The sequence below is a fragment of the Cervus canadensis genome, chromosome 32, assembly GCF_019320065.1.
Source record: "Cervus canadensis isolate Bull #8, Minnesota chromosome 32, ASM1932006v1, whole genome shotgun sequence".
NCBI lineage: Eukaryota > Metazoa > Chordata > Mammalia > Artiodactyla > Cervidae > Cervus > Cervus canadensis.
Genome location: NC_057417.1, coordinates 28,194,261 through 28,221,543, shown reverse-complemented (window position 1 = coordinate 28,221,543; position 27,283 = coordinate 28,194,261). Strand labels below are relative to the sequence as shown.

Genomic DNA, 27,283 nt, shown 5'->3' with positions numbered 1-27,283 from the left:
TTAATCAAAATAACCCACCCGGGCCTCGAGCTCATGAATATTCAGCAGCCTGCTTCCGGCGGGCAACCGCTCCGGCCGCGCCCACCTAGGAGACTGCGCTTGCGTCACTGGCGCGCGACTCTGTCGTCACGCGCGCGCGCCGCCGCCCGCCAGGGAAGGCTGCTGTCATGGCGAGCTCGGCGGCCTCCTCCGTGCGACCGCCGAGGCCCAGGAAAGAGCCACAGGCGCTCATCATCCCCAAGAATGCCGCGGAGGAGCAGAAGCTCAAGCTGGAACGGCTCATGAAGAACCCGGTGAGACGAGGCGCGGGCTGACGGCCGTCCCGAGTCCCAACCCCTTTCCTTCCGGCGTCTCTGGGCGCTCGCGGGCCCTCTTCCCCAGTCTCTGAACGCGGGAACTCAGGAGCCAAAGCCCAGGGTCAGACTTTGGGAAGGAATAGGCGAGCCGGAGACAGATTTCTGCTGCCCTTCTGTTAGAGCCAAGCGTGGAGAAGCGCGCTGCGGACTGGCTTCCCGTGCTTGAAGACCCTTTAACTTCGTGTGAACGGAAGCCTTAGACTAGAAAGATGGAGTCTTTGGGTTAGCGCAAGAATTTATTCTAGAAGCATTAACTGTTAGGCGTTGGGCCAAGAAACCTGGGGGTTGGAGGTCTCCAGCGATAAATAATGACTGACGTTCTGAGTTCTGCCCTGGAAAGTTGAGTTTAGCCCTAACAAGGCTGTGGGCTGTTATAGGACCCAGAATATACAGAATGAAGTAAAGCCAGAAGGGAGAAAATAAACTCAGCTTTGGGTCCAAGAAACAAAGCAGCCTTACTTCACTAGTTCAGTTAAAGGATTTTGGTTGTAAAAGATGTCACTTCGTCAGCCGGTTTATAACTAACAAACGCTTTCATGTTTAAATGTTGCAGGACAAAGCAGTTCCAATTCCAGAAAAAATGAGTGAATGGGCACCTCGACCTCCCCCAGAATTTGTCCGAGATGTAATGGGTAATGTCTTTGTGTGTGTGTGTGTGTGTGTGTGTACAGTTTTTAAAGTGTAAGTATAAAACCTCTAGTTTTTGTTAATTATATCCCCGTGGGGGGGGGGGGAGTTCACTGATCTAATATTTTACTCTTACAATGAAGGGATATTATTGGTTATGGTTTGGCATTAGAGAATCTTCTTTGTTTTTTAATGATATCTTTTTTTTTTCAAAGTGGAATAGTTTTTATTTTGTTGGATTAGTAAATTAACACAGTTCTAAAGAAGAGTAAAGAACAGGTGTAAAAAAATTAGAACCACCTGTAGTTCCGTGGTTCTACTTGTAACATTTTGGTAAAGCCTTGGACACCTCTTTATAGTCAAAACCACTCATGCTTAAGAAAAAATGTTCTTAGAAAAATACTGTTGTTCTACACATACTATTTGAAATTTACTCTTTTTTAGATCATGGCATCTTTTCAACTCAATAGAATCACATATCGTGTGAAATCCTTTGCTTGGGGAGGGGAAAGGTCACAGACTCTCTTTTAGGTTTCTGGTTTCTGAACCTGAATCTGCTTGTTCTCTTAATGCTGTTTGAGAATGAAATTTTTAGGGACTTCACATTCAACATTCATGCAACAAGTATTTAATGATATCTACAACATGCCAGCCAGTGTGCTAGGTTCTGGAATACAGTGGGAAACAGGGCAAGCTTGATCCCTTCCATCACTTCTGGTATTTGTCTTTGGTCCGCTTTGATTAAGGGTAGCCTGAGTTGGTAACTGGATCTCATCAAGAGCTCTGGACTGTCCTGGCTCTAGGTTCAAGCGCTGGGGCCGGCAGCGGAGAATTCCACGTGTACAGGCATCTCCGCCGGAGAGAGTACCAGCGACAGGACTACATGGATGCCATGGCTGAGAAGGTTAGTGAGCCAGGGGGCTGGCTGAAGCCTGGGGTTGAGTCGATGTGCACTTAAACCCGAGGAAAATAAACAATTGAAGAAGAGTAGATACACCTGGTTGTGGCTTGAGTGAGGGCTGCCTTCTGAAGTCAGCACGAGAAACAGATGTCAAGTAGAGTCTGGGTTACTTCTAGGTCAGACCCAGCACAGCAGGGCACTCACACTAGGAAGGGAATGAAGGGAGGGCGTCTGCCAGGTGGTAGAGAGCCCAGCAGGGTCCCTCTCCCCACCAGGCCCTTTGCCATGGAATAGGAGGCAGGATCTCACATCACTGGAGTTATTATTTCTCTATAATTTTCTCTCTTTTTGGCTGAATGCCTGTAATTCCAGTTAGCTGTGTGTCTGGTGCAAGGAGTACTGTGCTTTCAAGTGTTTTTGCCTCTCTGAGTTCTCTAGCTTTGAGGCTGGCATTTCTTCATGACACATAATAATTGATTAAGAATTGAGAGTATCTGTGAGTTCTGGTGGTCTAGTGGTTAGGATTCAGCACTTTTCACTGCTGTGGCCTGGGTTCAATCCCTGATCTCAGAACTGAGAATCCTGAAAGCCTCCAGGGAGGGGCATGGCAAAAATAAATAAAATTTTTAAGTTAAGAATTGAGAATTGCTTTAGAAATTGTACTGTAAGAACTCTTAAATTTTCCATTGCTTGATGGGAAAGACCAGAAACCTCTCTCCTATTGCTCTTAAGAAGTATTCTCTTGGACATTTCACTTGTTTTGTTTTTGGAATTGGGTTTTGAAGTTCTTTTATCCACACCAAACATGTTGCTTGATTTTTTTTTTTACTAGATTTAGATTGAGTCTGTAACTTAACTTGAATGAGAATGGATGTCAGTGTTTAGTCATCTCCTCTAGAAACTTTGTCTTCTTTTGCTTGTATCTTTTTGTATCTCTCAGTAATCATCTATGGAGATTTCACATATGTCTCACTACATTTGTTCAAAGATTTTTTTTTTAAGTATTTTGATTGTAGTGATCCTTTACATATTTATTGGCCTGGCCAGAATTGAGTTTGAAGAGGTACCTTTATGATTTTCGAGCAGAATGGGATAATTGCTGTGGTGGTTTTCGCCTGGTATTTGTGTGTCCTCCAGCCCTTAACTCGGCCCCCAGCTGTTGGTGGTTCTCCAGCGTCTTCTCAGCTCCAGTAATTAGCTTCAGGTGACTTGTCACAGCTGTGCCAGGTCACTGATGGCTTTGCACCGTCAGGAATAGCAAAACTCTGTGTATAGACACTTAGTTCAGTTCAGTTCAGTCGCTCAGTCATGTCTGACTCTTTGTGACCCCATGGACTACAGCACGCCAGGCTTCCATGTCCATCATCAACTCCTGGAGCCTTCTCAAACTCATGTCCATCGAGTCAGTGATGCCATCCAACCATTTCATCCTCTGTCAGCCCCTTCTCCTCCCGCCTTCAATCTTTCCCAGCATCAGGGTCTTTTCTAGTGAGTCAGTTCTTCGCATCAGGTGGCCAAAGTGTTGGAGTTTCAGCATCAGTCCTTTCAATGAATATTCAGGACTGATTTCCTTTAGGATGGACTGGTTGGATCTCCTTGCAGTCCAAGGGACCCTCAAGAGTCTTCTCCAACACCACAGTTCAAAAGCATCAATTCTTCGGCACTCAGCTTTCTTTACAGTCCACCTCTCATATCCAAACGTGACTGCTGGAAAAGCCATAGCCTTGACTAGACGGACCTTTGTTGGCAAAGTAATGTCTCTGCTTTTTTTTTTTTTTGTCTCTGCTTTTTAATATGCTGTCTAAGTTGGTCATAACTTTCCTTCCAAGGAGTAAGCGTCTTCTAATTTCATGGCTGCAGTCATCATCTGTAGTGATTTTGGAGCCCAAGGAAAAACAGTCAACCACTGTTTCCCCATCTATTTGCCATGAAATGATGGGACCAGATGCCGTGATCTTAGTTTTCTGAATGTTGAGCTTTAAGCCAACTTTTTCACTCTCTTTCACTTTCATCAAGAGGCTCTTTAGTAGTTCTTCACTTTCTGCCATAAGGGTGGTGTCATCTGCATATCTGAGGTTATTGATATTTCTCCCGGCAATCTTGATTCCAGCTTGTGCTTCTTCCAGCCCAGCGTTTCTCATGATGTACTCAGCATATAAGTTAAATAAGCAGGGTGACAATATACAGCCTTGACGTACTCCTTTCCTATTTGGAACCAGTCTGTTGTTCCATGCCCAGTTCTAAGTGTTGCTTCCTGACCTGCATACAGATTTCTCAGGAGGCAGGTTAGGTGATCTGGTATTCCGATCTCATTCAGAATTTTCCACAGTCTATTGTGATCCACACAGTCAGTGGCTTTGGCATAGTCAATAAAGCAGAAATAGATGTTTTTCTGGAACTCTCTTGCTTTTTCGATGATCCAGCAGATGTTGGCCATTTGATCTCTGGTTCCTTTGCCTTTTCTAAATCCAGCTTGAACATCTGGAAGTTCACGGTTCATGTATTGCTGAAGCCTGGCTTGGAGAATTTTGAGCATTACTAGCATGTGAGATGAATGCAATTGTGCGGTAGTTTGAGCATTCTTTGGGATTGGAATGAAAACTGACCTTTTCTAGTCCTGTGACCACTGCTGAGTTTTCCAAATTTGCTGGCATATTGAGTGCAACACTTTCATAGCATCATCTTTTAGGATTTGAAATAGCTCAAGTGGAATTCCATCACCTCCGCTAGCTTTGTTATAGTGATGCTTCCTAAGGCCCACTTGAGTTTGCAGCCCAGGATGTCTGGCTCTAGGTGAGTGGTCTCACCGTCATGGTTATCTGGGTCGTGAAGGTCTTTTTTGTACAGTCCCTCTGTGTGTCCTTGCCCCATCTTGGTATCTTGACGCCGAGCACTGTTTAAAGCGGAACATAGAGCATGGCTGTGTCTAGTGCTCAGTTGACGTTTGTGGGTATTGATGGACAACCCAGAGAAAATACAGAAAAATATTTCACAAACCTTGAATCCACATAGTTGCAAAGATTTTATTTTCATATGGTGAAGGACAGGCTCTGAGATTAGAAGGAAAGAGAGATGCCAGAGAATCCTTAACCTTCCACAGTGACTGTGGGCCAGCAGCCAGCAGGGGCTTTCCCTTGGAAAGTGCAGCTGCTTCAGACATTCACAGCTCAGCTTCTCAACAGACCAAGCGCTTTTAGCTTGAAGGCGTTGCTTTCTAGTTGAACTCTAATTGATGTTAAGTCCTGGGAATTCCCTGGTAGCTCAGTAGTTAAGACTTGAGCTTTCACTGCCAAGGGCACGGGTTCAATCCTGGTTGGGGAACTAAATCACACAAGCTGCACAGCACGGACCAAAAAAAAGATGCTAATTCCTTTCTTGGAAGGAGGCAGTTCTTTTTTATTTCAGAATTCTGCTCTCAAAGAGAGTTTCTGCGTCAGTCTCAGCAGAACCACCCAGCCCTGGCAGTGCAGACCAGCAGAGGTGATGAAGCCACTTCTTCCTCTGCTGGCTCCCTTTTTGCGCCCCCACCCCACCCCCCCGCCCGACCTTTGTGGCTGTAACTACCAGAGGTAGAGGTGACACTCTTTTATCTGAAGATGTCTTTATAGTTTTTCCTGTAGGTTTATTGCAGTTCATTGTTCTTCCTAAAGGCTTGGAAAAGGAAGAATTACTATTCCCCCATTTTATAGATGTGGAAACTGAGGCTTAGAAACAGGTACAGCTGCTAGGAAGAAATAATACAAGGGGTGGATATATGTATGTATGTATGTATTGACATATACATATGTACCACATGTATGTATGTTTAGGTAATGGCAGTACATGTTATGCTGCCTTAGAATCTGTCTGTTAGTAACTAGCTAGTTGGGACTTGAAAGTTCCACGGTCCCAGCCCTCTGGCCACTCTGCCTGATGAACTCTGGTCACTGTCTCTGAAGAAAAAGCACACCCTTCTGTGTCTCCTTACTCTGAGTACTCCTAGTACTTTTCTGACACAGTCAACAAATCTATGGGAGTTTTCCCCACACCAAGCAGTTCTGTGGCACCAGGCAAGTGTCCTACAATTTAACTCAATTCACACACTACCTATGTGGAAATAGCTTCAGATCTCAAAAGTTAAGGACTCAGCCCCACAAGACTGTCTCCCCGCCCAACTTCAAAGGCATACTACATGCCACCATTGTCAGCTGTGCTTCTGACCCCCTGGCTGTGAATCAGAGGCTTCTGTGACCCCCTCCTCGGGGCTCCATTCACTTGCTTAGAGAGGCTGACAGAACTCAGGCAGGCGTCTCGCTTACTAGTTTCTGGTGTATTCTGAAAGGCTGGAGCTCAGGGAGAGCCGGATGGAAGAAGGTGCAGGGAGAAGGAACGGAAGCCCTGTACCTCCATTCGTTCACCAGCCCAGGAACTATCCACACACACCCTTTGGGATTGGAGGCTTCACTCTGTGGACATGGGTAAATCATTTGACCATTGGTGGTTAGTTCAAGCTTCAGCCCCTCTCTGCTCCCTGAAGGTCAAGGAGGCGGGGCAGAAAGTTCCCGTGGCAACCAGCCCTGTTCTTAGGGGCTTTCCTAGAGTCACTCATACACTCCTGTAGTTGAAAGGGACTGGTTATAAAGAACAAAAGATACCCATTTCATCTTTATTTCTGGAGCTTTGTATCTGGAGTTAGGGAAGAAATTGGCAACAAAATTAAATATTATAGTAAAAGATCCCCCTGTGGCTCTTAAATAGGAAATTTATAAGAGTTTTAGGAGCTATGTGTCAAAAAAGTAGACAAGATATTTAAACCACAACGTAACATTTTCCAAGGCTCTAGTGAGAAAGAGTCAGTACTGCTGCTGCTGCCTTCAAGATATACAGTGCGTTCTATCCTACTTTCTGTCTCTTAGGTTTACTTGGGCATGAATGGTATCTTCGGAGAAGGCAATGGCACCCCACTCCAGTACTCTTGCCTGGTGGGCTGCGGTCCACGGGGTCGCTAAGAGTCGGACACGAATGAGTGACTTCACTTTCACTTTTCACTTCCATGCATGGGAGAAGGAAATGGCAACCCACTCCAGTGTTCTTGCCTGGAGAACCCCAGGGATGGGGGAGCCCGATGGGCTGCAGTCTATGGGGTCGCACAGAGTTGGACACAACTAAAGTGACTTAGCAGCAGCAGAATGGTATCTTAATGAATTGATTCGCTTCAACATCAGAGTCCTGTATGTTGATTTCCTGCCCCACCTGTTGGGCAACTTCTTAAAGTGGCCCCAGAGATTTGGCCGTGCCTGTAGCACCCCCGGTGGTGTGACTTGTAGAGTTTTCATGCCACGTCAGTGTTTGTCTAAGTGATGTGGTTTTTTGCAGCAAAAATTGGATGCAGAGTTTCAGAAGAGACTGGAAAGGAATAAAATTGCTGCAGAGGAGCAGACTGCAAAGCGTCGGAAAAAGCGGTGAGAACTTTGTGGCATCCCATAGCTAGTGAGACTTAGGGCAGGAAATGTAAAAATAGATGGCTGGTGAACAAATCCTTCTTGTGGTCAAAAGTTCACCTGTATGGCCTGTTGAGGTCTTGGGTGTTAAAACCTACAGTGGAGCACCCCAGTAGAGAAATGACTTTTCTTCCTGGGGAGAGATCCGTTCACTTACTGCCCCCCACCCCCAGCTTACTACAGATTTTCCAAGGCTTGGGGGTCAGCACTTCGGTGATGGCGTGGATTTCTGTGTCTCCTCTATGTCTGTGTTTTAATGAAAGGTTTAGTAAGTTGCTATGAGCAAACTTTGCAGTTAGCCTCTCCCTGAAAGGAGGGCCTGTAACCTCCCTAAGTGACCTCATGCAGGCTGCGTGTGTGTGTGTGTTTTAGTAAATGCTCCCTCAACTTTTAGAGAGGTGAGCAGGATTCTAAAAGTCGTCCCTGAATATCTTGGAATGAAAAAGTATCACTGGTATCAATCTCTCTGGATTGCTTTAATCACCTCAGGACTCCAAAGAATTTGATCTTGATTCATGAAGGACACAGGTTGATAACGTTGATGATGTTGGAGTAGCAGAGTCATGAGGAAGTACTTCTTTCATTTTATTGTAGCATTTGTGTAGTGTCTAAATCGCTGAAGGTTCTATAAGTAGATGTTTATTTTCTAATATATAAAATGGGTAGTTAAAGAATTAATGTATTTATTTTACATTTGTAGCCAGAAGTTAAAAGAGAAGAAATTACTGGCAAAGAAGATGAAACTTGAACAGAAGAAGCAAAATGAAGGTGAGTGATGCCTACTTTCCTTTTCTGACCTTTCTCAGTGTTGATCACAGTGGTTGACCTGTCAAGAATGAGGTTTAGAGTCTGGAGCTGGTTGGCTGGCCTCTGAAGAAATGAGGGCTTATTTCTGTTAGTTTTGACTCATTTAATTTTCAAGTGTCAGAAAAACAAGCTGGTTTAAGCAAAAAAGAAAAGATACTGGCTCATGTTTAGTCCAGGACAGACCTCCTTTCAGGCCTGCCTTGTAAAGGAGCACTGCTATTATTGGCATTTACTGTCTCTCTGTCCCCTGGCTCCCTGTCCTCAGGGGGATTCATTTCCTCCTGATGGTTCCAAGGTCCCTGCGGCTGCTCCAGGCTGCACCCTGGCTCATTCTTGTCCAGTAGGAAAGACTGAGGGAGTGTCTCCAGCAAAAGCGTTTTTGTGTCTCTTTGGCTCTTATTGAGTCATTTGGCAAGTCAGTTAAGAATGCTTTTGGCTACAAGAAATAGAAAACTCACCTAGCAGTAGTTAAGCAAAGAGTTATTTTTTCTCACGTAGCAAGAAATCTGATAGTAGGGTGGTTGAGCCGGTCAGTACTATCAAGCTCAGCATCCCTGCAGTTCTTTTGACCTGGGGGCATGAGATGGCTGCTGCAGTTCCTGGCATCATATTTAGGTTTAAAGCAGAAAGAAGAGGGAAAAGAAGTGGCACTTGTCTGGTTTTGTTTTTTTAACTGGAGAGCATACGATCCCCCAGAAGTGCCATCAGGTATTACTTTACATCTCATTGGTCAGTACCAGGTCACTTAATGTCATCAGGCTAGATGAATAGAAAACAAGTGTCACAACTATCTGTAACCTATCATCACCATCACTGGATGGATGGTACATTGCCAGTCTAGACAGAATTGAGGTTTTGTTACAAGGAGTAATAGGGGGCGAGTAATGTGTCAGCACACTGGGCTAGAAGAAGCACAAGCTGGAATCAAGATTGCCGGGAGAAATATCAATAACCTCAGATATGCAGATGACACCACCCTTATGGCAGGAAGTGAAGAGGAACTAAAGAGCCTCTTGATGAAAGTGAAAGAGGGGAGTGGAAAAGTTGGCTTAAAGGTCAACATTCAAAAAACTAAGATCATGGCATCTGGTCCCATCACTTCATGGCAAATAGATGGGGTAACAGTGGAAACAGTGTCAGGCTTTATTTTTGGGGCTCCAAAATCACTCCAGGTGGTGATTGCAGCCTTGAAATTAAAAGATGCTTACCCCTTGGAAGGAAAGTTATGACCAACCTAGATAGCATATTAAAAAGCAGAGACATTACTTTGCCAACAAAGGTCCGTCTAGTCAAGGCTCTGGTTTTTCCAATAGTCATTTATGGATGTGAGAGTTGGACTGTGAAGAAAGCTGAGCGCCGAAGAATTGATGCTTTTGAACTGTGGTGTTGGAGAAGACTCGAGAGTCCCTTGGACTGCAAGGAGATCCAACCAGTCCATCCTAAAGGAGATGAGTCCTGGGTGTTCCTTGGAAGGACTGATGCTGAAGCTGAAACGCCAGTACTTTGGCCACCTCATGCGAAGAGTTGACTCATTGGAAAAGACCCTGATGCTGGGAGGGGTTGGAGGCAGGAGGAGAAGGGGATGACAGAGGATGAGATGGCTGGATGGCATCACTGACTCGATGGACATGAGTTTGAGTAAACTCCGGGAGTTGGTGATGGACAGGGAGGCCTGGCGTGCTGCGATTCATGGGGTCGCAAAGAGTCGGACACGACTGAGCGACTGAACTGAATATGTCAGCATTCCACAGTCCTGCCTACTTCTGAACCCATCACAAGGCCAGTGATGCCAGTCACTCCTTTGAGAGCCCCTGGGCTGAGAATCAGAGAGAGGTCCCAGATGGGAAGGATCAAGGAGGCTAAGAGACCCAAAAAATGACAACTGATCACCACATTACTGAATTGGTGGCTATACCATAATTGACTAGACGTGTTTCCTGATTGGACAGTTGTGATTTTTGTTCTTAAGATAAAATCAGACCTGCGTTGGCATACTGAAACATCATCAGCCCCTTCTGTGACCTGAGTTGTAAATGTACTATAATGGGCTTCCCTGGTGGCTCAGTTCATTAAGAATCTGCCTGCAATGCAGGAGACCCAGGTTCAATCCCTAGGTGGGGAAAATCCCCTGGAGAAGAAAATGGCAACCCACTCCAATATTCTTGCCTGAAAAATCCCATGGACAGAGTAGCCTGGTGGGGTACAGTCCATGGGGTCACAGAGTCAGACACAAGTTGGTAACTAAATCACCACCATGTGACACTATATAGGACATGATTTTAGCCTGTTGCCCACCATTTCTGAGAAGAAATTATTTTAGAGTGCCAAAATGTGATGGCTCGGACCTCTTCCCCCAAGTGAGCCGCCTCATCATGTCCCCTGTCCTTCCCCCAGCCCCTACACACAGGAGTGTGGGCGTACTTGCTCCAGGGCCAGGAGGGTTGGGCACAGGTGCCAGTCTCGTGTTCTGTTGAAGAAGGTACTATGGCTTGGACCCCAGTATATTGAGAAATAGAAAGACTCTCCTTGGCCCTGGTAATCTGACCTTCCCTCCCTGGGGCTTGTTTTTGCTGCTTGTTGTGTTTACTGCTATGTATGTGTTGAGTGAGTTCCCTGAGCTAACTCTGAAGCTTATGTTCTTTGTTGTGTGTGGCAGCTGAAGTCTTTGCTTGGTTAGCTTAGTGGTCAGCTGAAGATTAGAGATTTCCTGGAATGCTTTGAACCAGTAAGTCTCCTGATTCTTGCCAAGGGCCTTTTCTGTGTGTGCTGGAGCATGTCTTCAGCATTCTGGCAGGCAGTTAACAGCTTTGCCTTAGCCGTCACCTCTGTGCACAGAGCCTCAAGCTTAACCAGAGGTGAGATTACGGCCATCGCTTGTCTGTCTTAGACTGTGCACAGCGGTGCACATGCATACAGCCTTCTAGATTACCAGCTTGTCCTCTTATACTTTCGGTCAGTTTCTTGTTTGTTTCAACTGTTACCACTGCCTCAGGCAGCTATGATGTTAAACAGTTGCCACTGATGGTTTCTGACAGATACCTTGGGGAAAGTCTGTTCTCACTGAGTCGGGTTGAATAAAGACAAGCCTTGGGAGTGGAAGTTTCCAGGGAGCTGCCAGACGGGTCAAATAGGGACAGTGCTCTGAGTGGGTGACTTCGGAGGAACTCCCACCAGGGGATACTCGTCGCTTTTCACAGCTACTGCAATTAGGAGGCTGTTGATTGAGCGACTTTTTTGGATCTGGAGAGGAGGAGTAGGAAACAGGACAAGTTAAAACAACCACAAAGCTTGCTGTTCTTACCAAAATTCAACCACTTTTTGTCAAACCATCCAGGGAACATTTGTAGAGTTCTGAAAAAGTTGATTCTGATGATTGTTGTCAGTGTTCTCAAAAATACTGCTACTTTTATGGAGGAGCAGATTTTAAGAGGTCCCTTCTGAAAGTGCTACCATCTCTTTAAATTTTAACCTACCTGTATTTGAAATATGTTTCCTGTAGATATCAGATATGTGGGTCATGTTTTTAATCCATTCTGACAGTCTCTGTATTTTTTGATAATGTTTGGATTTTAGGGCTGCCACTTTGTCTTAATTCTCTTCTTTTGTTTGTTTCTGTTTCTCCTTTCCTGTCGTCTTTTGGATTTATTTGAACATTATTCTATCTATTGTGTTTTTAACTATTTCCCTTTTTGCAGCCTTTTAGTATTTCCTTTAGAGCTTACCCTATTCATTATGCTTTCACAATCTACTTAGAATCAGCATTTCACCACTTTAAGTAGAATGTAGATATTTTTCATCATATAGATTTCTTTAATCCTTATGTTACAGTTGTCTTAGGTATTATATCTCCATACACTGAAAACCCCTTCAGATAACATTACTTTTTTTTTAAGTTGACATATAGTTGACTTACAATATTATTTCAGTTTCAGGTGTACAACATAGTGACTTGATATTATCATAGATTATGCACCATACAGTTATTATAATATCTTTGGTTATATTTCCTATGCCATGCATTACATCCCTGTGACTTATTTATTATGTAACTGGTCGTTTGTACCTCTTTGTATCCCTTCACCTGTTTTGCCTTTTCCTCCATCCTCCTCCCCTCTGGTATCCACTAGTTTTTTTCTCTGTATCAGTGGAGTCTGTTTCTGGTTTAAGCAGATTTTTAGATCCCACATATAAGTGAAAACATGCAGTATTTGTCTTTCTCCATCTGACTTATTTCACTTAGCATAATACCCTCTAGGTTCTTCCATGTTCTTGCATATGGCAAGATTTCATTCCTTTTTTATGGCTGAGTAATATTCGTGTGTATGTGTGCATGTGTGTGCACACGCACACGTCTTTATTCATCTGTCAGTGGACACTTAGGTTGCTTGTGTGTGTGCACACGAGCATGCGCACATGTTTTTTTATTCATTCATCTGTCAGTGGACACCTAGGTTGCTTGTGTGTATATGTGCGTATACGCACACTCATGCACACATTTTCTTTATTGATTCATCTGTCAGTGGACACCTAGGTTGCTTCCATATCTTGGCTTTGTAAATAATGCTACATTGAACTTTCCGATGCATGTATCATTTTGAACTAGTGTTTTCATTTTTTTTTTTTTTTTTTTTTTCAGATAAATACCCAGAGGTGAAATTGCTGGATCATATGGTAGTTCTGTTTTTATGAAGCAGAGCTATTTTTATTACTATCTTTTATTTTCAATCATCAAATATATTTCAGACTCAAGAGGAGAATAGTCTTGAATAGTGACCAGATAGTTACCATTTCTATTGCCTTTTCTTTGTTCCTCATGTTCCAGACTCCTTTCTATCAGTTTGTCTTTTTTCTGTCTTCTTTCCCGTCTGTCAGAAGATCTCCCTGTAAGTCATTCAGTGAGAATAGGTATGCTGGCTATGAGTTATCTTAGCTGTTCTTCATATATGTCTATCTTTATTTCATCCTTGTTCCTATGGGGACATTCTCACTGGATAAGAATATTGGGTTGGCAGTGGTTTATTTCAGTACTTTCGAAATGCTGCTTCATTTCATCTGGCCTCCATTTCTAATTAAAAAAAAAAAAAAGTTATTCAGATTGTTTTCCTATCATTGTTTTTCCCTGGCTGCTTTCAAGATCTTTAGGTGTTAGGAACTTGATTATGATGTGTTGGCACATGGATTTCCTTGGGTTTATCCTGGAGTTGCATTTGGAGTTCACTGAGCTACATGAATCATTGGTAAGCACGTGTCTTTGTCAAATTTGGGACTTTTTTCCAACTTTTTTTTTTTGCTTTGTTCATATTGGATAATTCCTGTTGATCTGACCTTAAGCTGTCTCTTCCCTGTGTCATTTCCAATCCACTACTGAGTCAATCCGGTGAATTACGTTTTTCAGAAAAGTTTTTGTTTCCATTCGATTCTTTATACTTTCTCTTTTCTTTGCTGCAATTTTCTATCTTTCCGTTTGTTTCAAGATTCTTCACACTCACTTCCTGGAAAAATATTTCAATAGCTACTTTGAAGTGTTGGTAGTTCCAACATCTGGGTTATCTTGACGTTAGCATTTGTTGAATGTCTTTCCTCGTGCAAGTTGAGATTTTCCTGATTCTCCACGTACTGAGTGATTTCCTGTGGATCCTGGACATTTTGAATGTTGTGAGACTCTGATCTTGCTGATGTTTGTTTCAGCAGTCAGTCATCCTGGTTGTGTTCAGAACCCAGGTTCTCATCAGCCTTCTGTAGACTGTGGCTCCAGGAACCAGGGTTTTTAAAGCTTTTGCTGTGCTCTCCAGATGTGTCCTGTGGGTGCCACCCAGTGGCCAGTCAGGGTTTAGCTGAGTTCGGTTCTCAAAGTGCTCGGCATGGTGATTAGGGCCAGATCCATGCATGTGCTGTCAGGGTGACCCCAGGAGTTCATAAAGACTTTACGATGTCTCTTCCAATCTCTCCATGACCTCCCCAGTAGTTCCTGGTTTCCTGGAGCTCCCCTTTTCAGATCTCTGGCCAGAAAGTCGGGGCTCTAGTTACCTACTCTGCCATGTGCTCCGTACAGTTGCCCTTGCATCCAGGGCTGAGTGGTGGGAGGATAAAGAAGAAAAGTAACAGTTTGCCTGGCCATCCTAGGACCACAGCTCCTCTGATCATAGAGAAAGGTTCCCCTCCTTCCAGGTTTTTGTGCAGTAAGCCCCCATTGCCACCAGTCACTGTGGCCATCCTGACACTGGCAGAGGGAAAAGACAAAAGAGATTCCCCTCCCTCTGAACATCGGGAACCCACTGTCTTACTCCTTGAACCAGAACTCGAAAGCTTCTCTCAGAACTTGTCTATGCCAGTCTCCACTTCTGTGTATTGGATCGCCCCAAATCCAGGCTGGGATACTGGAGAGAAAAAAAGGAAAAAAAAAACCCACAGGAAATGCAATATTGTTCCAGTGGTACTTTGTATTCTGGTCTTTTCTCCCATTTTGCTTATCTTTCCGAGTCGATGCATTCTGTCCTGGTGCTATAAGCAGTGTTCAGTGGAGAAACAGTCGAATGTGCTTGCTCTGTGTTACCTGGAACCCACCCTCCATTTGTTTGGGGGGGGGTGTGGTTTTTTTTTTTCTTTCTGATTGTGCTGGGTCTTCGTTGCTGTGCATGAGCTTTCTCGCGCTGCGGCCGGTGGGCCCAGCTCCCCAGCTGCGGTGCACAGGCTTCCTGCGGCGGCTTCCCTGGTGGTGTGCAGGCTCGGTAGTTGTGGAGCGTGAGCTTAGTTGCTCTGCAGCATGTGTTGTCTTCCTGGACCAGGGATCTAACCAGTGTACCCTGCATGGGAAGGCGGACTGTTAACCACTAGACCACCAGGGAAGCCCTATTTGGTGTTTTGAATCCAGTTACAGGACTTGACATTTAGCTCTTGCACATTTCAACTTGGTGTTACTGGTTCTGTTGGTTCAGGTCTCCACAGTCCTTGTGAATTCTGATTCTGGAATTCAGCATGTTACCATGTCTTTCTGGTGTTGTGATGGGCAGGTTTGATAAACATACCTCCTTTCCATCATTGGTAAAAATGCTGAGCCAGCCAGACTGGGCCAGGGAGCTCCATCTAGCCTGGCATGGACCTGTTCACTGAAACCCTGGGTGGTGGTATTCTCCAGCCGAGAATCAGCCAGACTCCCTCTTCTTTAATCTGACCCACAGAGGAATCATAGGAAACTTGAGAGGTCACTCGAGGCCATGGAGTGAGCATGGTGTCCGTAGGGTCTTGGCTCAGCGCTCTTTCTGGCTCACCTTGACCTCAAGCATCTCTTGGAGCAGATATTTTTTTCTCCCTTAATTTTAGCTTGTAAAATGATAAGCTCTTCCTAGATCTAAAATTCTGCAACTTGGTATCTTTGCCACATGCCTTGCTATAATGAATATACACCATCTTTGGGGGGGTGGGGCAGAGGAGTTCCATCCCCTGTAAATGCAAGAACCCTTTCAGAACAAGAAACTGAGGTTACTTTGCTTGCTCTGAGTTTGTATTTATTGAACCTGTGATGGGTCTGCGGGATCAGAGTAACTTTTTAGTAATCAGATCTAGAATTGGAGAGAGGTGGCAGTATCCCAGAGCTGAGATTTCTTAAACCCCCCTTTTCTCGCCACTTTCTCACCTTAGATTCATGTTACCACACAGTTTCCAGTCCCTTTTCTTTCATTTGCCTGAGGCTGTGAAGAGTCTCAGAGATGATAGATTTCACCCAGGGTGTCTGCCCTGTTTAAAATGGCCCCGTGCCCTTGCCCTGGGTCTCCCCCGGTCCTGAGCTTCAGTTCTGTCAAAGGATAAAATGTTTTCATCCATGTCTCATTGTAGCAGTGCAGTGTTTTTCAAACTGAGGGTTGTGATCCTTTACTTACTGGGTCATGAAGTTAGCTTAGAAGTTACAGGTTGTTGTTTTTTTCAAACATGCATAAAACAGACTAGAAAACATCAGAATGCCTCACATCCTGGAGTAACTGTTTAGTGAAATTTTCTTTTCGGTTTCTAGGTGAGCTGTCAGGCTTGAAAATCACTGTTAGGATACATGAGCCCCACCTGTCTTGTGCAGTTAGCACCTGTACATATTTTTTAAATGATTAGTAATAATGTATGGTTGTATATGCTTCTCACCAAATGAGCAGGAGAGTGTTATGGGGATAGCTTCCTACAGGGGGTTTGTGTGCCTTTCCTGCACCTCTCAGTTCCTTCCTTATTTTTCATTTTGTGAAAGGGAAAGGATTTCTAGATTTCTAGGATTTCTATTTCTAAAATAAATTTAATGTGGTGATACTCAGTTCTGCCACAAGGTGGCTTCAGTGCACCGCTGGGTTCTTGAAGGACCTGGAGCTAAAGCACCTGAGCTTTTTGGCTCTTCTATCCGTGGTGAGGGGCAGCTGGCTAGGAGTTCGGTTCTGTTGCTGGAGAGGAAATATCCCAGCTTATCGTCCGTGCTGGTCCAGCAGTTCAGTGAAGTGAGACTTGTCAGAATGATACCACAGGGTGGCGTTAAGCCAGTCTGGATTATTAAAGCCTTGAATCCCTGAACAGTATATTCTGATGCCAGTGTTAATCATGACGCTGGCTTACCTACCAGAGAAACCTTAAGGTGACGCATTACCAAGAACATCAAGGGCGATTTCTCCAAGGCTGGGTGGGGGGAGAAGCAGGCGAGGGAGATAAAGTGGTACAGACTTTCACTTACAAAGTAAATGAGTCACAGCTGTGAAAGGTGTAGTGTAGGGAATATCATCAGTAAGGTTAATATCTTTGTGTGGTGTCAGATGACAACTGGACTTACCGTGGTGATCATTTTGAAACATACAGAAATAGTGCATCACTATGTTGTATACCAGGAACTAATATAATACTGATACTTCAAAAACACTCCTAGAAAAAGAGATCAGATTTGTGGCTGCAGAGGTCAGGAGGAAGGGGAATTAGATGAAGGTAGTCAAAAGGAACTTCTGGTTACACGATGAGTAAGTACTGGGATGTAATATACAACATGATAAAGATAATACTACTGTACATTATAAATGAAAGTTAACAGACTTCTCTGAAAAAGGAAAAAAACCTTTTTTTCTATTTCTTTAACCTTATGAGAGATGGATGTTCACCAAACATGTGGTGAGTATTTGAAAACTGGGGTGGGAGGAGCAGTTTATCAGCCTCAGCAGTGTGGACACCCTGGGCCACATGGCTCTTTGTTGTGAGGGACGATATCCTGTTCACTGTAGGATGTTTAAGAGCATCCTGGCTTCTACCCGCTAGATGCCAGCAGCACCCACCCTCCCCTCCATCACTGACAAAAAGAAATGTCTCCAGACCTTTGCCAAGTGTTTTCCTCATGGCGGAGAGGGACAAAAGTGTCCCTAGTTAATACGATTCCTATTTCAGCTGGTATCGGGTGTTGGGAAGACACTCAGTTTATGTTTTGGATCAAACTGTTTGCTTGAGTGCCACAGTTCTTACCCATGCTCTCTATATTGGGAAACCATGTGTATCCCTTGCGTCTTTTGAAAGTAAAGGCAAGACAGGATCATTTTAGAAATGTTTAGAATACACAGGAAAGGAAAAAAGTCAAAAAATTATCTGCAATTCTTACTTAAAAAAATCACTTTAACATTCTCATGATGTTTATTTAAATTTTAATATTTATCATGTAAACCTATTTACATAATTATCATATTTACAGTTGTCCTTTTATCATATAACATTGTATCACAAATATTTTCCCATGCTCTTATAATTCCATAGTGCAAGGAAGGATTTTTTTTTCCCAATCTGTTCATTCATCTGTTGTCTTGGATTTTTGTTTTTTTGTTTTGTTTTATTAAAGTTAACATCAGCTTCAATTACACTCAGTGGCATTTTACCTAGTATTCTTACAGTCTTGTGAATAAAATCTCAGATACCTAGATTTTAAAATCATCTGTAAACAGCAGTGTGAGAGTAGTGGAAAAAGGTCAAGTATCACCATCCTAATAGATCACCTCTCATTCTGTCCGTTTTCTCCTTTTTACGTGTTTGTTTATTTGATGGCACTGGGTCTTAGCTGCGACGCGCGGGGCCCTTCACGGCAGCGCACAGGTTCAGTAGTTGCATTGCTGGCACTCAGTTGCCCTGAGGTGTGTGGGATCTTAGTTCCCTAACGAAGGATGAAACCTGAGTCCCCCGCATCGCAAGGCGGATTCCCAGCCACTGGACCACTAGGGATGTCCCTGTCCGTTTTGTTTTAATCTCGCCATGTGAACATACCGTCTGTATGTAGGTAATAATTGTAGTATATGAACATGTTCCCCATTTGTTTGCTTTTATTAAACATTATAAGCACTTCTGGTCTTCATAACTTTTTCAGTGACTGATCATATCCAGCAATCGACATGCCATGATATACCTAACATTTTCCCTTTGTTAGACATTAGACTGATTCCAGTTTTTCTCTTCTTTAGAAGATATTTTAGTGAATTTATGAACCTGTCTCCCTTCCCCCTTTCTGGGTAAAATTCCAGCAGTGGCAATTATTAGATCACAGAATATAAAAAGAGTTTTTGGCTCTTGAAATGTATTGCCAGTTTCTTTCCAAAGAAGTAGTATCAGTTTTTACAGCCATCAGCGATGTGCAGTGGTGTGCATTTTACCATATTAAAAAAAAAAAAACCTTACAAAAATATAGATCCAGATCTGGCAGGACTGTGATAGCAGCCTCCATGCTCTTCCCACCCACCCTGAACAGCCTCCAAAGCTCTCTCTAAAACAGGCTGGGTTGTCATTTGTTCTCCTACACTTCTCTGATGGCTCAGAGAGTAAGGAGTCTGCCTGCAATGCCGGAGACCCGGGTTCAATCCCCAGGTTAGGAAGATTCCCTGGAGATGGAAATGGCAACCCACTGCAGTATTCTTGCCTGGAAAACCCCATGGATGTAGAAGCCTGGCAGGCCCCAGTCCATAGGGTCACAAAGAGTCGGACGGGACTGAGCGGCTTCACTCTTACTTGCAACAGTCCTTAGCATTTATTGAACATTTACTATGTAGCCCCAGTTCTAAGTGCTCTGCAGGTATTAACAAAATCCTCACAGCGGCCCTGTGACAATCCCCATTTTACAGTTGAGGGGCCTGAGGGACCAGGCAGTGATGGGCGCCCACAGAGCGAGCAGATAATCCCAGTGTCTCCCCACTGGCCTTGCGCTGACCCCCCAGGTGACTGTTTCAAACCTAGCCAGCAGCCCTGCACGCCCACCCCTTCCGGTCTCCCCGCCCTTGCCCTCTGACCTTGTCTGCCTTCCCCGTGTGCTCTGCTCCCGAGCTTCTCTCACTGTTCTCCCACCTCTGCTCCTGCTCAGGCCGCTGTGCTCTTTCTTTCTCGTGCTCCCCACTCCCCGTCTGCCCAGAAAGCTTCTGCTCAGCTTGCACCTTGTAAGACCTTTCCTACCGCCCCTCCCCACCCCAGCCTCCCACTTTGCTCCCACAGGGTTTGGTTATGGAATGTGCTAAATCACATAATGTGTTTATTCAGTCGCAATCTCAGTTCCCTGAGGGTAGGCAGTGTCTTTAAAAAAATAATAATAAGCTTGGTTTTAGAATGATTTTAGATTTACAGAAACACTGCCAGGAGAGTATAGTACGAAGAATTCCCATATGCCCAGTTTCCCCTATTGTTAACATCTTAAGTTAATGTGGTTCATTGGTCACAGTTCATGAACCAGTCTTGATGCATGTAGTAGCTGAAGTCCATACTTCGTTTCCTTACTTTTTACCTAGTGCCTTTTCTTGTTCCAGAATCCCATGTAGGGTGTCATATTACATTTAATCATCATGTAGCCTTCGGCTCCTGATCGCTCTTGACAGTTCCCCAGACTTTGTTTTGATGACCTTGAGAGTTTCGAGGGTCAGGTGTTCCGTAGAATGTCCTTCAGTTGGGATTTGTCTGGCGTTTTTCTCATGAGTGAGTTACCTAGAGGAAGAAGACCACAGAGATAAAGTTCCATTCTCACGTCAGGGCTGGATGCTTATCAGGACGACTTGTCACTGTTGACGCTGCCCCTGATGCCCTCCTCAGGCAGTGCTCGTCAGGGTCCTCTGCTGGACGGCGACTCTGCTTCCCCTTCCCACGCTGTGCCCTTTGGAAAGAAGTCACCCTGCACGACCCACACATAAGGGGTGGGGGTTTACGCAGCCCCTCCACGAGGGCGGAGGCTCTGCATCAGCTATTTGAAACTCTTCTGCATGGATTTGTCTGGTCCTCATTTTCTTTGTAACTGTGGACTCTGAGATACTTACTTTGCACTCTAAGTTTAATCTAATACTGCTTTATTTTCTTGCTCAGATTGTTCCAGCTTTGGCCACTGGGGGCTCTTTCATATAGTGCCTGTCCCTTTCACAGACTCCCATCGTTGGTGGAGTTTGGGGGGTTGGTTTTGTTTGCATCAGCACTTCCTTACTTCCTGGTGCTACAAGGTAGTCCAGACTTGTCTTATGTATTTTCAGCCCCTAACCTAGGATTCAGCCATTCCTCTGAGTCCTGTTTCTTTTTATTGGAGAATGAAATAATTTTGTTGAAGAGCCAAACGACTTGAATGTGCATCGGATTCCTAAGTTTCTCCTCTCTGAGAGTGACACTTCTAGGCTCCAACAGCCTGTCTCCTATCCACAGGAACCAGTTGTGTTTAGAGCTTGTCAGTCATAAGCAGTGCTTTGAGCTCTCCTCAGTCAGTCAGCATCTCAGACATCCAGACAACACATTCCCCAGACAACCAGATTAATGAGTGTTTCACTGTTTTTTTGGTCCAACAATTACAGAAGTTTAACAAAGATGTTCAGTAATAAAATGTACACAACCCAATTTTTATAGTAAAATGCAGGGGAGGGGGGCATGTGGACACCGTTGAATCTCTGATGAACAGCCATTGTTGGTACTGGTTCCAAGACTGACGGGATGATGTCTCCTCGTATTGCCACTAATCCAGTATTGTTCTGTTGCCCACCAGTAGCCATCTCCACACGTTCACCTATCACAAGATTCATAAAAGGATCAGGTCCCCACAGTATTCCTTGGACATATCTGCCACCATTTAATTTCAGCAATAACTTCTTGTCCATACATTTCTTCAACTCAGGAGGGTGAGCCTTGCTCATGCTGTCTACTTGGTGAGCTCAAAGACACCTCCGACTGTCCTGTCCCTTTAAGATCAGAATTCAAGATGAAAGTCTGTGCACTTGTCCTGCCTGTTCATACCTCTTAGGATATGGTTGGTGGTTTTCAGGCTTGAGGCTGACCTGTGATGACTAAGTTACAGAACAAAACAAGTAATCAGCAGTTGCACCCTGGGAGCGCAGGTCCTAGAGCAGAGCTCCCCAGCTGGCAAATGGGGAATGGGGCACACGTGGCAGACCCCGATCACCTTGCCTTCAGGGTGGCGGCTGAGTGCCCACGACCTGGACAGGGCTCAGAGAGCACTGCCCGAGGAGTCCAGGGCGCTCAGAGCTGTGTGTCTGGTCCACCTCTAGTTTTTCACTTGGTCTCCGTATAGCATGTTTTTTCCTTCTTTCTCCCCCTCCCTGCCCCCCTTCTTCTTTTGTTTTTTTTTTGTTTTTTTTTTACAATTTTGGTGAAATATACATAACACAAGATTTACCATCAGTACAGTTCAGTGGTACTAAATACATTCAGATTGTTGAACAACCATTATCACCATCATCTACTGCCATAACTTTTCATTCTGTAAAACAGAAACTGTGTCTTTGAAACAGCAGTTCCCCCATTCCCTGCTCCTCCCAGCGCGTGGCAGCCACCCGTCTCCTTTTCCATCTTCGAATCTGCTCTTCTCAGGACCTCCTGTAACAGAAATCATAGAGCGTTTGTCATCCTGTGACTCCCGTTTGACTCAGCGTAATGTCCTCGGGGTTCCTCCCCGTTGCAGCCCCCATCAGAACTTCTTTCCTTTTTCAGGCTGAATCACTGCGCTGTATGAATAGGCCGCATTCTCCTTATCCATTCAGCATGCTCATTGTTACTGCTTGCACCTCATTTTTCTTACTGTGTATTGGAGTGTAGTATATTTACAATGTAGTGTTAGTGTTGGGTGTACCGCAGAGGTTCCTTTGTACGTATATCCTTTTCCAGATTCTTTTCTCGTCTAGGTTATTTGTTTATCTTGGCTGCCCTGGACCGTTGTTGCTGTGTGGGCTTTCTCTAGCTGTGGGGAGGAGGACTCCCACTGCGGTGGCTTCTCTTGCTGAGGAGTGGGGGCTCTAGGGGCACGGGCTTCAGTAATTGTGGCGAAAGGGCTCAGCTGCTCTGTGGCCTGCGGGTCCTTCCCGATCAGGGCTCAGACCTGTGTGCCCTGCCCTGGCAGGCGTTCTTGTCCTCATGCAGGTCATTGCAGAGTACTGAGTAGAGTTCCCTCTGCTCTAACAGTGGGTCCTTGTTGATTATCTGTTTTATGTGCAGTCGTGTATGTAATTGATCCCTCCCCGACACTGCCCCACACCGTAAGTTTGTTTTCTAAGTCTCTGAGTCTGTTTCTGTTTAGTGAATAAGTTCATTTGTGTCACTGTTTAGATTCCACATATAAGTGACACCATAGATGTTTGTCTTAGTTGATCATTTCAGTCCATCCGTGTTGCTGCAAAGGGCTCTATTTCATTCTTTTCTATGACTGTCACGTCAAGTTTCTTTTGTCTCCATTCCCCTATGCATTTCTGCAGGCAAGGTAGGCAGAGGCTTGAAAGTCACATAGTGCAGGTTGGAATCCTAGGTCCTGGTTTTACAGATTGTGAGACCTTGATTAGCAAATTACTTAACCTCTCTGAGCTTGATTCCTCATCTGTAAAATGGGTATAGAGGAGCATTACTCATCTCAGAGACTGTTATTAAACAAGAGGGTACAGACGTGCAGACTTCGCCCAGCGCCTGGCATGTGACAGGTGTTCAGCAAATCTTAGCCACTAAAACATGCTCATCATTTGTAGTTTCTCATCCTCGTTGGGCATGAGGTTGAGGAGGAGGAACATCCTAAGGAATTAAATCGTAGAGATGATTTCGACCCCTTGCCATGAATGCTCTTTAGTGTCCCGCCAACGGTGTGAAGGTGGATAGACCGTGCTGTGCCCTGGGTGCCTGTGGGCGCAGGAGTGAGTTCCTACACTTCTGCGGGAGGTGCCCACCGTGCCCGCCAGTGTTGTTGGGGAGCTGGGGAGGCTGGTGCGGGCTCCGCGGGCTCTGGCTCCGCCTCGTCCCCGCTCTCGCCCACTGCCCTGCTCCAAGAGGGGGAAGCAGGAGGAGTCGGGAACAAGTTGTCTTTGTGCTCTGCTCTTGGTCTGCTCAGCGGCACTGTGGGTACTGGCAGACACGCCAGGGAAGACGCTGGGATTCAGAGGCGCACGTGGAGTGCCGGTGGGAGGCTTTCTGGGTCTGCGGGCAGGGCTGGGAAGCGAACATGTTTGTTGTGGGCGGGGCCCTCTGCTGCATGGGTTTTGAAAGTCCCTTCGCAGATGGGCCGAGAGCAGGGACGTGAGCACATGTAGTCGGCCTCCCTCAGTGGTAAAGGGCGGCTGGGGGCGTTGCCTTGCCAAGACGATGGACTGGGGAGGACCACATATAAAGCAGTGAGGCCTGATTTCTGGGGCGTCAGGATCTTGTGTGGGCTGGACCCTCTTAGAGGGATGAGGTCCACCCTCCAGCAGTGGTAGGGTCGGTTCTGGGACTGGCCCTTTATTCCCGGGGTGGCCTTGGGGGCTGACGGGCACGAGGACCTCTCCGGCTCCTCGCTGTCCAGTCCAGGGACGGCTGGGGCCTGGGTTCTTCCAGCAGTCCATTCTCAGCGAACCCCTCATTCTCCGAGTGGATGTGTGTATCGCTGATCCAGATGCCATGTGATTGCAGGATCCAGTGAGACCCAGGAGCAGCCGTCCAGTGGCTCCGAGGAGGCGTCTGGGACAGAGGACGAGGGGGACGCGCCCAGCTTCGTCATGGGGCGATGACGGGGCTGGCCCCGCGACTCCGAACGCCCTTCCAAAGCCTCATGGAGACACGCAGTGGGAGCCCCTCCTGAGGACTCGCAGCCCCGCTGCGGGCAGGACTCAGCCGGTAGGGAGAAGACTGGCCGCCTGGACACGCGAGGGCACTGCCAAGCGGGGTTCGCTAATGTTCTCGCTGTGAGGGGGGAACTGTATGACCTGGCGCCCCCACCTGCTCTCACATAAGTGGACAGTGATGAGCTTGGGGCTGGTTTCTGTGAAACGAATGTTTGTTTAGTAAAGAACAGAAAAACTCCAGGTTTTGTTCGGACCTGTGACGTGACACGACAGGGGGGGGCTGGTTCCCAGACCCAGAGAAGCAGCCTCGGCTCCGGAAGGAGCCCTCGCTGCAGGGCGCGGGGCCTCCGTGTCCTTCAGCTGAGGGTGCAGAGTGCACCCCAGGACTGCTCCCCGCATCCCAGCAGCTGCAGAGGGAGACCTGGGACTGAGCCAGGGGTGGAGCCAACAGAGAGGACCTTGGCGTCTGAGGACGACTTCGGAAAACCAACTGGTCATAGAAAGTCAGCAGGTAGAGGAGCCAGGCTGGGCTGGACCAGAGCAGGTGGCCTGGGGAACCCTGCTGGACCACAGGGGTGCGGGTGACGCTGGCCAAAAGCTACACTTTCATCAAGAGGGAAAAGGGGATCTAAGCAGAAAATGGAAGGTGACTGAGGGCAACCTTTCAGGCCAGTGGGAGAGACAGATGGTTTCTATCTAAAGCCTTCGCTCACGTTTTTGGTATCTCCAAGTTTCTAGGTCTATTTTGTGCCTTTTATAGAAAGTTTGATAGAATTAAGGAAATAGTGGTTTCAAGTGAAGGGAAATGAGGAGACATCTTACGTTTCTTGATTTCCCTGGCTCCATCCTGAGCCTTGTGACATCTGTGATAACGTCTGTATGTCCACAGTTTAAGTCACAGGAATTTTCTTTCCCAGGAAGCTGAAATGGAAAGTCAGCCCTCATAAATTAGAACACAGCCTGACTGTTTTGAAAGTGGCGTTTCTCTTTCATTAGGGACTGACCGGTTAGTTCTGTGTCCTCCTATCTTTGAGCTGTTGGTTTCCTTTGTCCCCTCAAAGTGTGTGTGTCAGAGCTCGTGCTTTGAGCCTGGAGCCCTGGGACTGAGTCCTGGCCCTGCCTCTGATGGGACAGGGAACTCCGGGCAAGTCCCTGTCCAGTGTCCCCGGCCAAGAGCTCGGAGCTTCCGCAGCAGATGTGTGCCGGGCAGGTGGGCAGATGACTAGACTGGGTGCTTGCTTTTACCTTTACTGGATGTCAGGAGATGCTGCTCAGGGAGAAGATGTCCTTCAGCAGTTCCCAGTGATGCAGCGGTTTTAGTGCCTTAGGTTGAATGACTTGCCGGCCTTCTGTACCAGCCGGAAACTTGGATCCACTCTCCCAATCCACTCAGCAGAACCAAGCGACTGACACTGCACTTCGTGTTATCAAACCCAGTTCACTGCAGGGCATCCAGCAAGGAGAACAGGCCAGCTGGTGCTCAGAAGCCCAAAAGACTGCGAGGGAGAGGGTCCCAGGGTATGTGATCCGCTCCTGTGCGGTTTGATTGGTCGATGGTGAGTGAGTAAGTGATGTCTGGGGAGTTGCAGCTTTCTGGTTCCAGCCCGTCCGGGCTCTGCGCTGCTGGTGGTCCTCGGGCGGGCAACTGCTTTCACCTGGGGGTAATCATGCCTGCAAGACAATTAAAGGGTGTGGCTCGGGATACTACTTAGCGCCCTTAAGGAGGAACTGAAGGGCCTTGACTTTATGGCCAAATTATTTTGTCTGTCTTGACTGCTTTCCTTGTTTCTTCATTTTCTCATCTGTAACTAAATTTGTGCAAGAATGTGGGAGAAAGTCATTGACCTTTTCATTTTAAAATTCTTTTCATTTTTAAAAGAATTCTCAAGTTGCTTGGTGCCAGTACTTTGTATTATAAAGACATTACCCCTGATGGCTTTGTCACAGCACCTGGACAAACGCTTGAAAATTAGACACAGTACAATAAGGATAGAGATGTAAACACACCTGCCATATACCCAGAGTTTGTTACAGATGGCAACCAGGAAAATCAGTTTTGGAGTGAGTCATTTTTATATAAATTCTGTAACCAAGGAGTCTTTTGAATTCTATTTATTTGGGTTTCAGCTTCTCCAGGGCTCTTTTTTAAAATATATTTATATATATATATGTATGTGTGTGTGTGTGTGTGTATATAAACAGGAGCTGTTGGCCACTGCACATCTTTTTTGTGGTTAAAATGTAGTTTTATTATCTAGTACTTTTCTGCCTAAATAATCTAGCGCCTTCTCCTTGGAAGCTATAGCTTGAGCTGTCTTGCTAATTGCTACAGTAAGTCCCCTACATACAAACCTTCAAGTTTCAAACTTTCAGATATGTAAATGTGTTCCACGCCCATCAGGTGTGAGTGAAGCTGCCCTCCATCTCCTATTGCTGACGATCCTTCAGCTCCACTGTCTCCCTCCCCCAGTCAGTAACTCTTCTTAGCCGCTCACTCAGTGCCAGCTGTTACGTGACTACTTTTCAAGGTCCTGTAAGGTTGAAAGTTTGTTTTTTCTGTTTAGGTATTACTTGTGTGCAAGTATGAGCCTAGTACCATACTATAGAGCGATCGTGTTAGTTAGGTACCTAGACTGACTTTGTTGGACTTACGAACTCATTTATATGTAGGGGACTCACTGTATTCCTAAAGAAAGGCATTTCATGGCAGCTGATAGTGTCCTTGAGTCTGATACAGTTCAGAAAGTTCAGGTTCTCAATAATACAGGAACGTGTCTGAACCCATGTCTGTAATAGGCACGCAGGTCCATACTGAATGCCTGAACTACAGTTACTTCATTTTAATTTTGTAAATGCTTCTGTAAAGTAGATGTATACAGTGTATGTTTGATAAACTAAAACAGCCTGTATAAACCAAAATAATTTCTCTATACCTTGGTATGTGAAAGTTTCCATTATTTTCTCCTTTTGTTTGCAAATCTTTCAGTAGAAAGCATTGATGATTCAAAATACTTGTCCCTCAATGCTAGGCCTCCTTCTATATATAAAGTATATAAAATATTAAATATATTATGATGA

General features: G+C 45.6%; 1 protein-coding gene across 3 annotated transcripts in view; it reads left to right on the top strand.

The window, feature by feature from the left end:
- PRKRIP1 (PRKR interacting protein 1) overlaps window positions 1–27,283 on the top strand; it is a 40,945-nt gene continuing 13,662 nt past the window's right edge. Inside the window, exons 1-6 of one of the 3 annotated variants that reach the window (XM_043456664.1) lie at window positions 7–293; window positions 910–988; window positions 1,787–1,887; window positions 7,240–7,325; window positions 8,065–8,132; window positions 12,808–19,079. In XM_043456664.1, the coding sequence (XP_043312599.1) occupies window positions 168–293; window positions 910–988; window positions 1,787–1,887; window positions 7,240–7,325; window positions 8,065–8,132; window positions 12,808–12,860 (513 nt within the window). In that variant the 5' untranslated portion in view covers window positions 7–167 and the 3' untranslated portion in view covers window positions 12,861–19,079. Of the gene's footprint in view, window positions 294–909; window positions 989–1,786; window positions 1,888–7,239; window positions 7,326–8,064; window positions 8,133–12,807; window positions 19,080–24,053; window positions 27,146–27,283 lie in introns of those variants that run through there. The other 2 variants (XM_043456662.1, XM_043456663.1) reach the window with 2 other exon arrangements.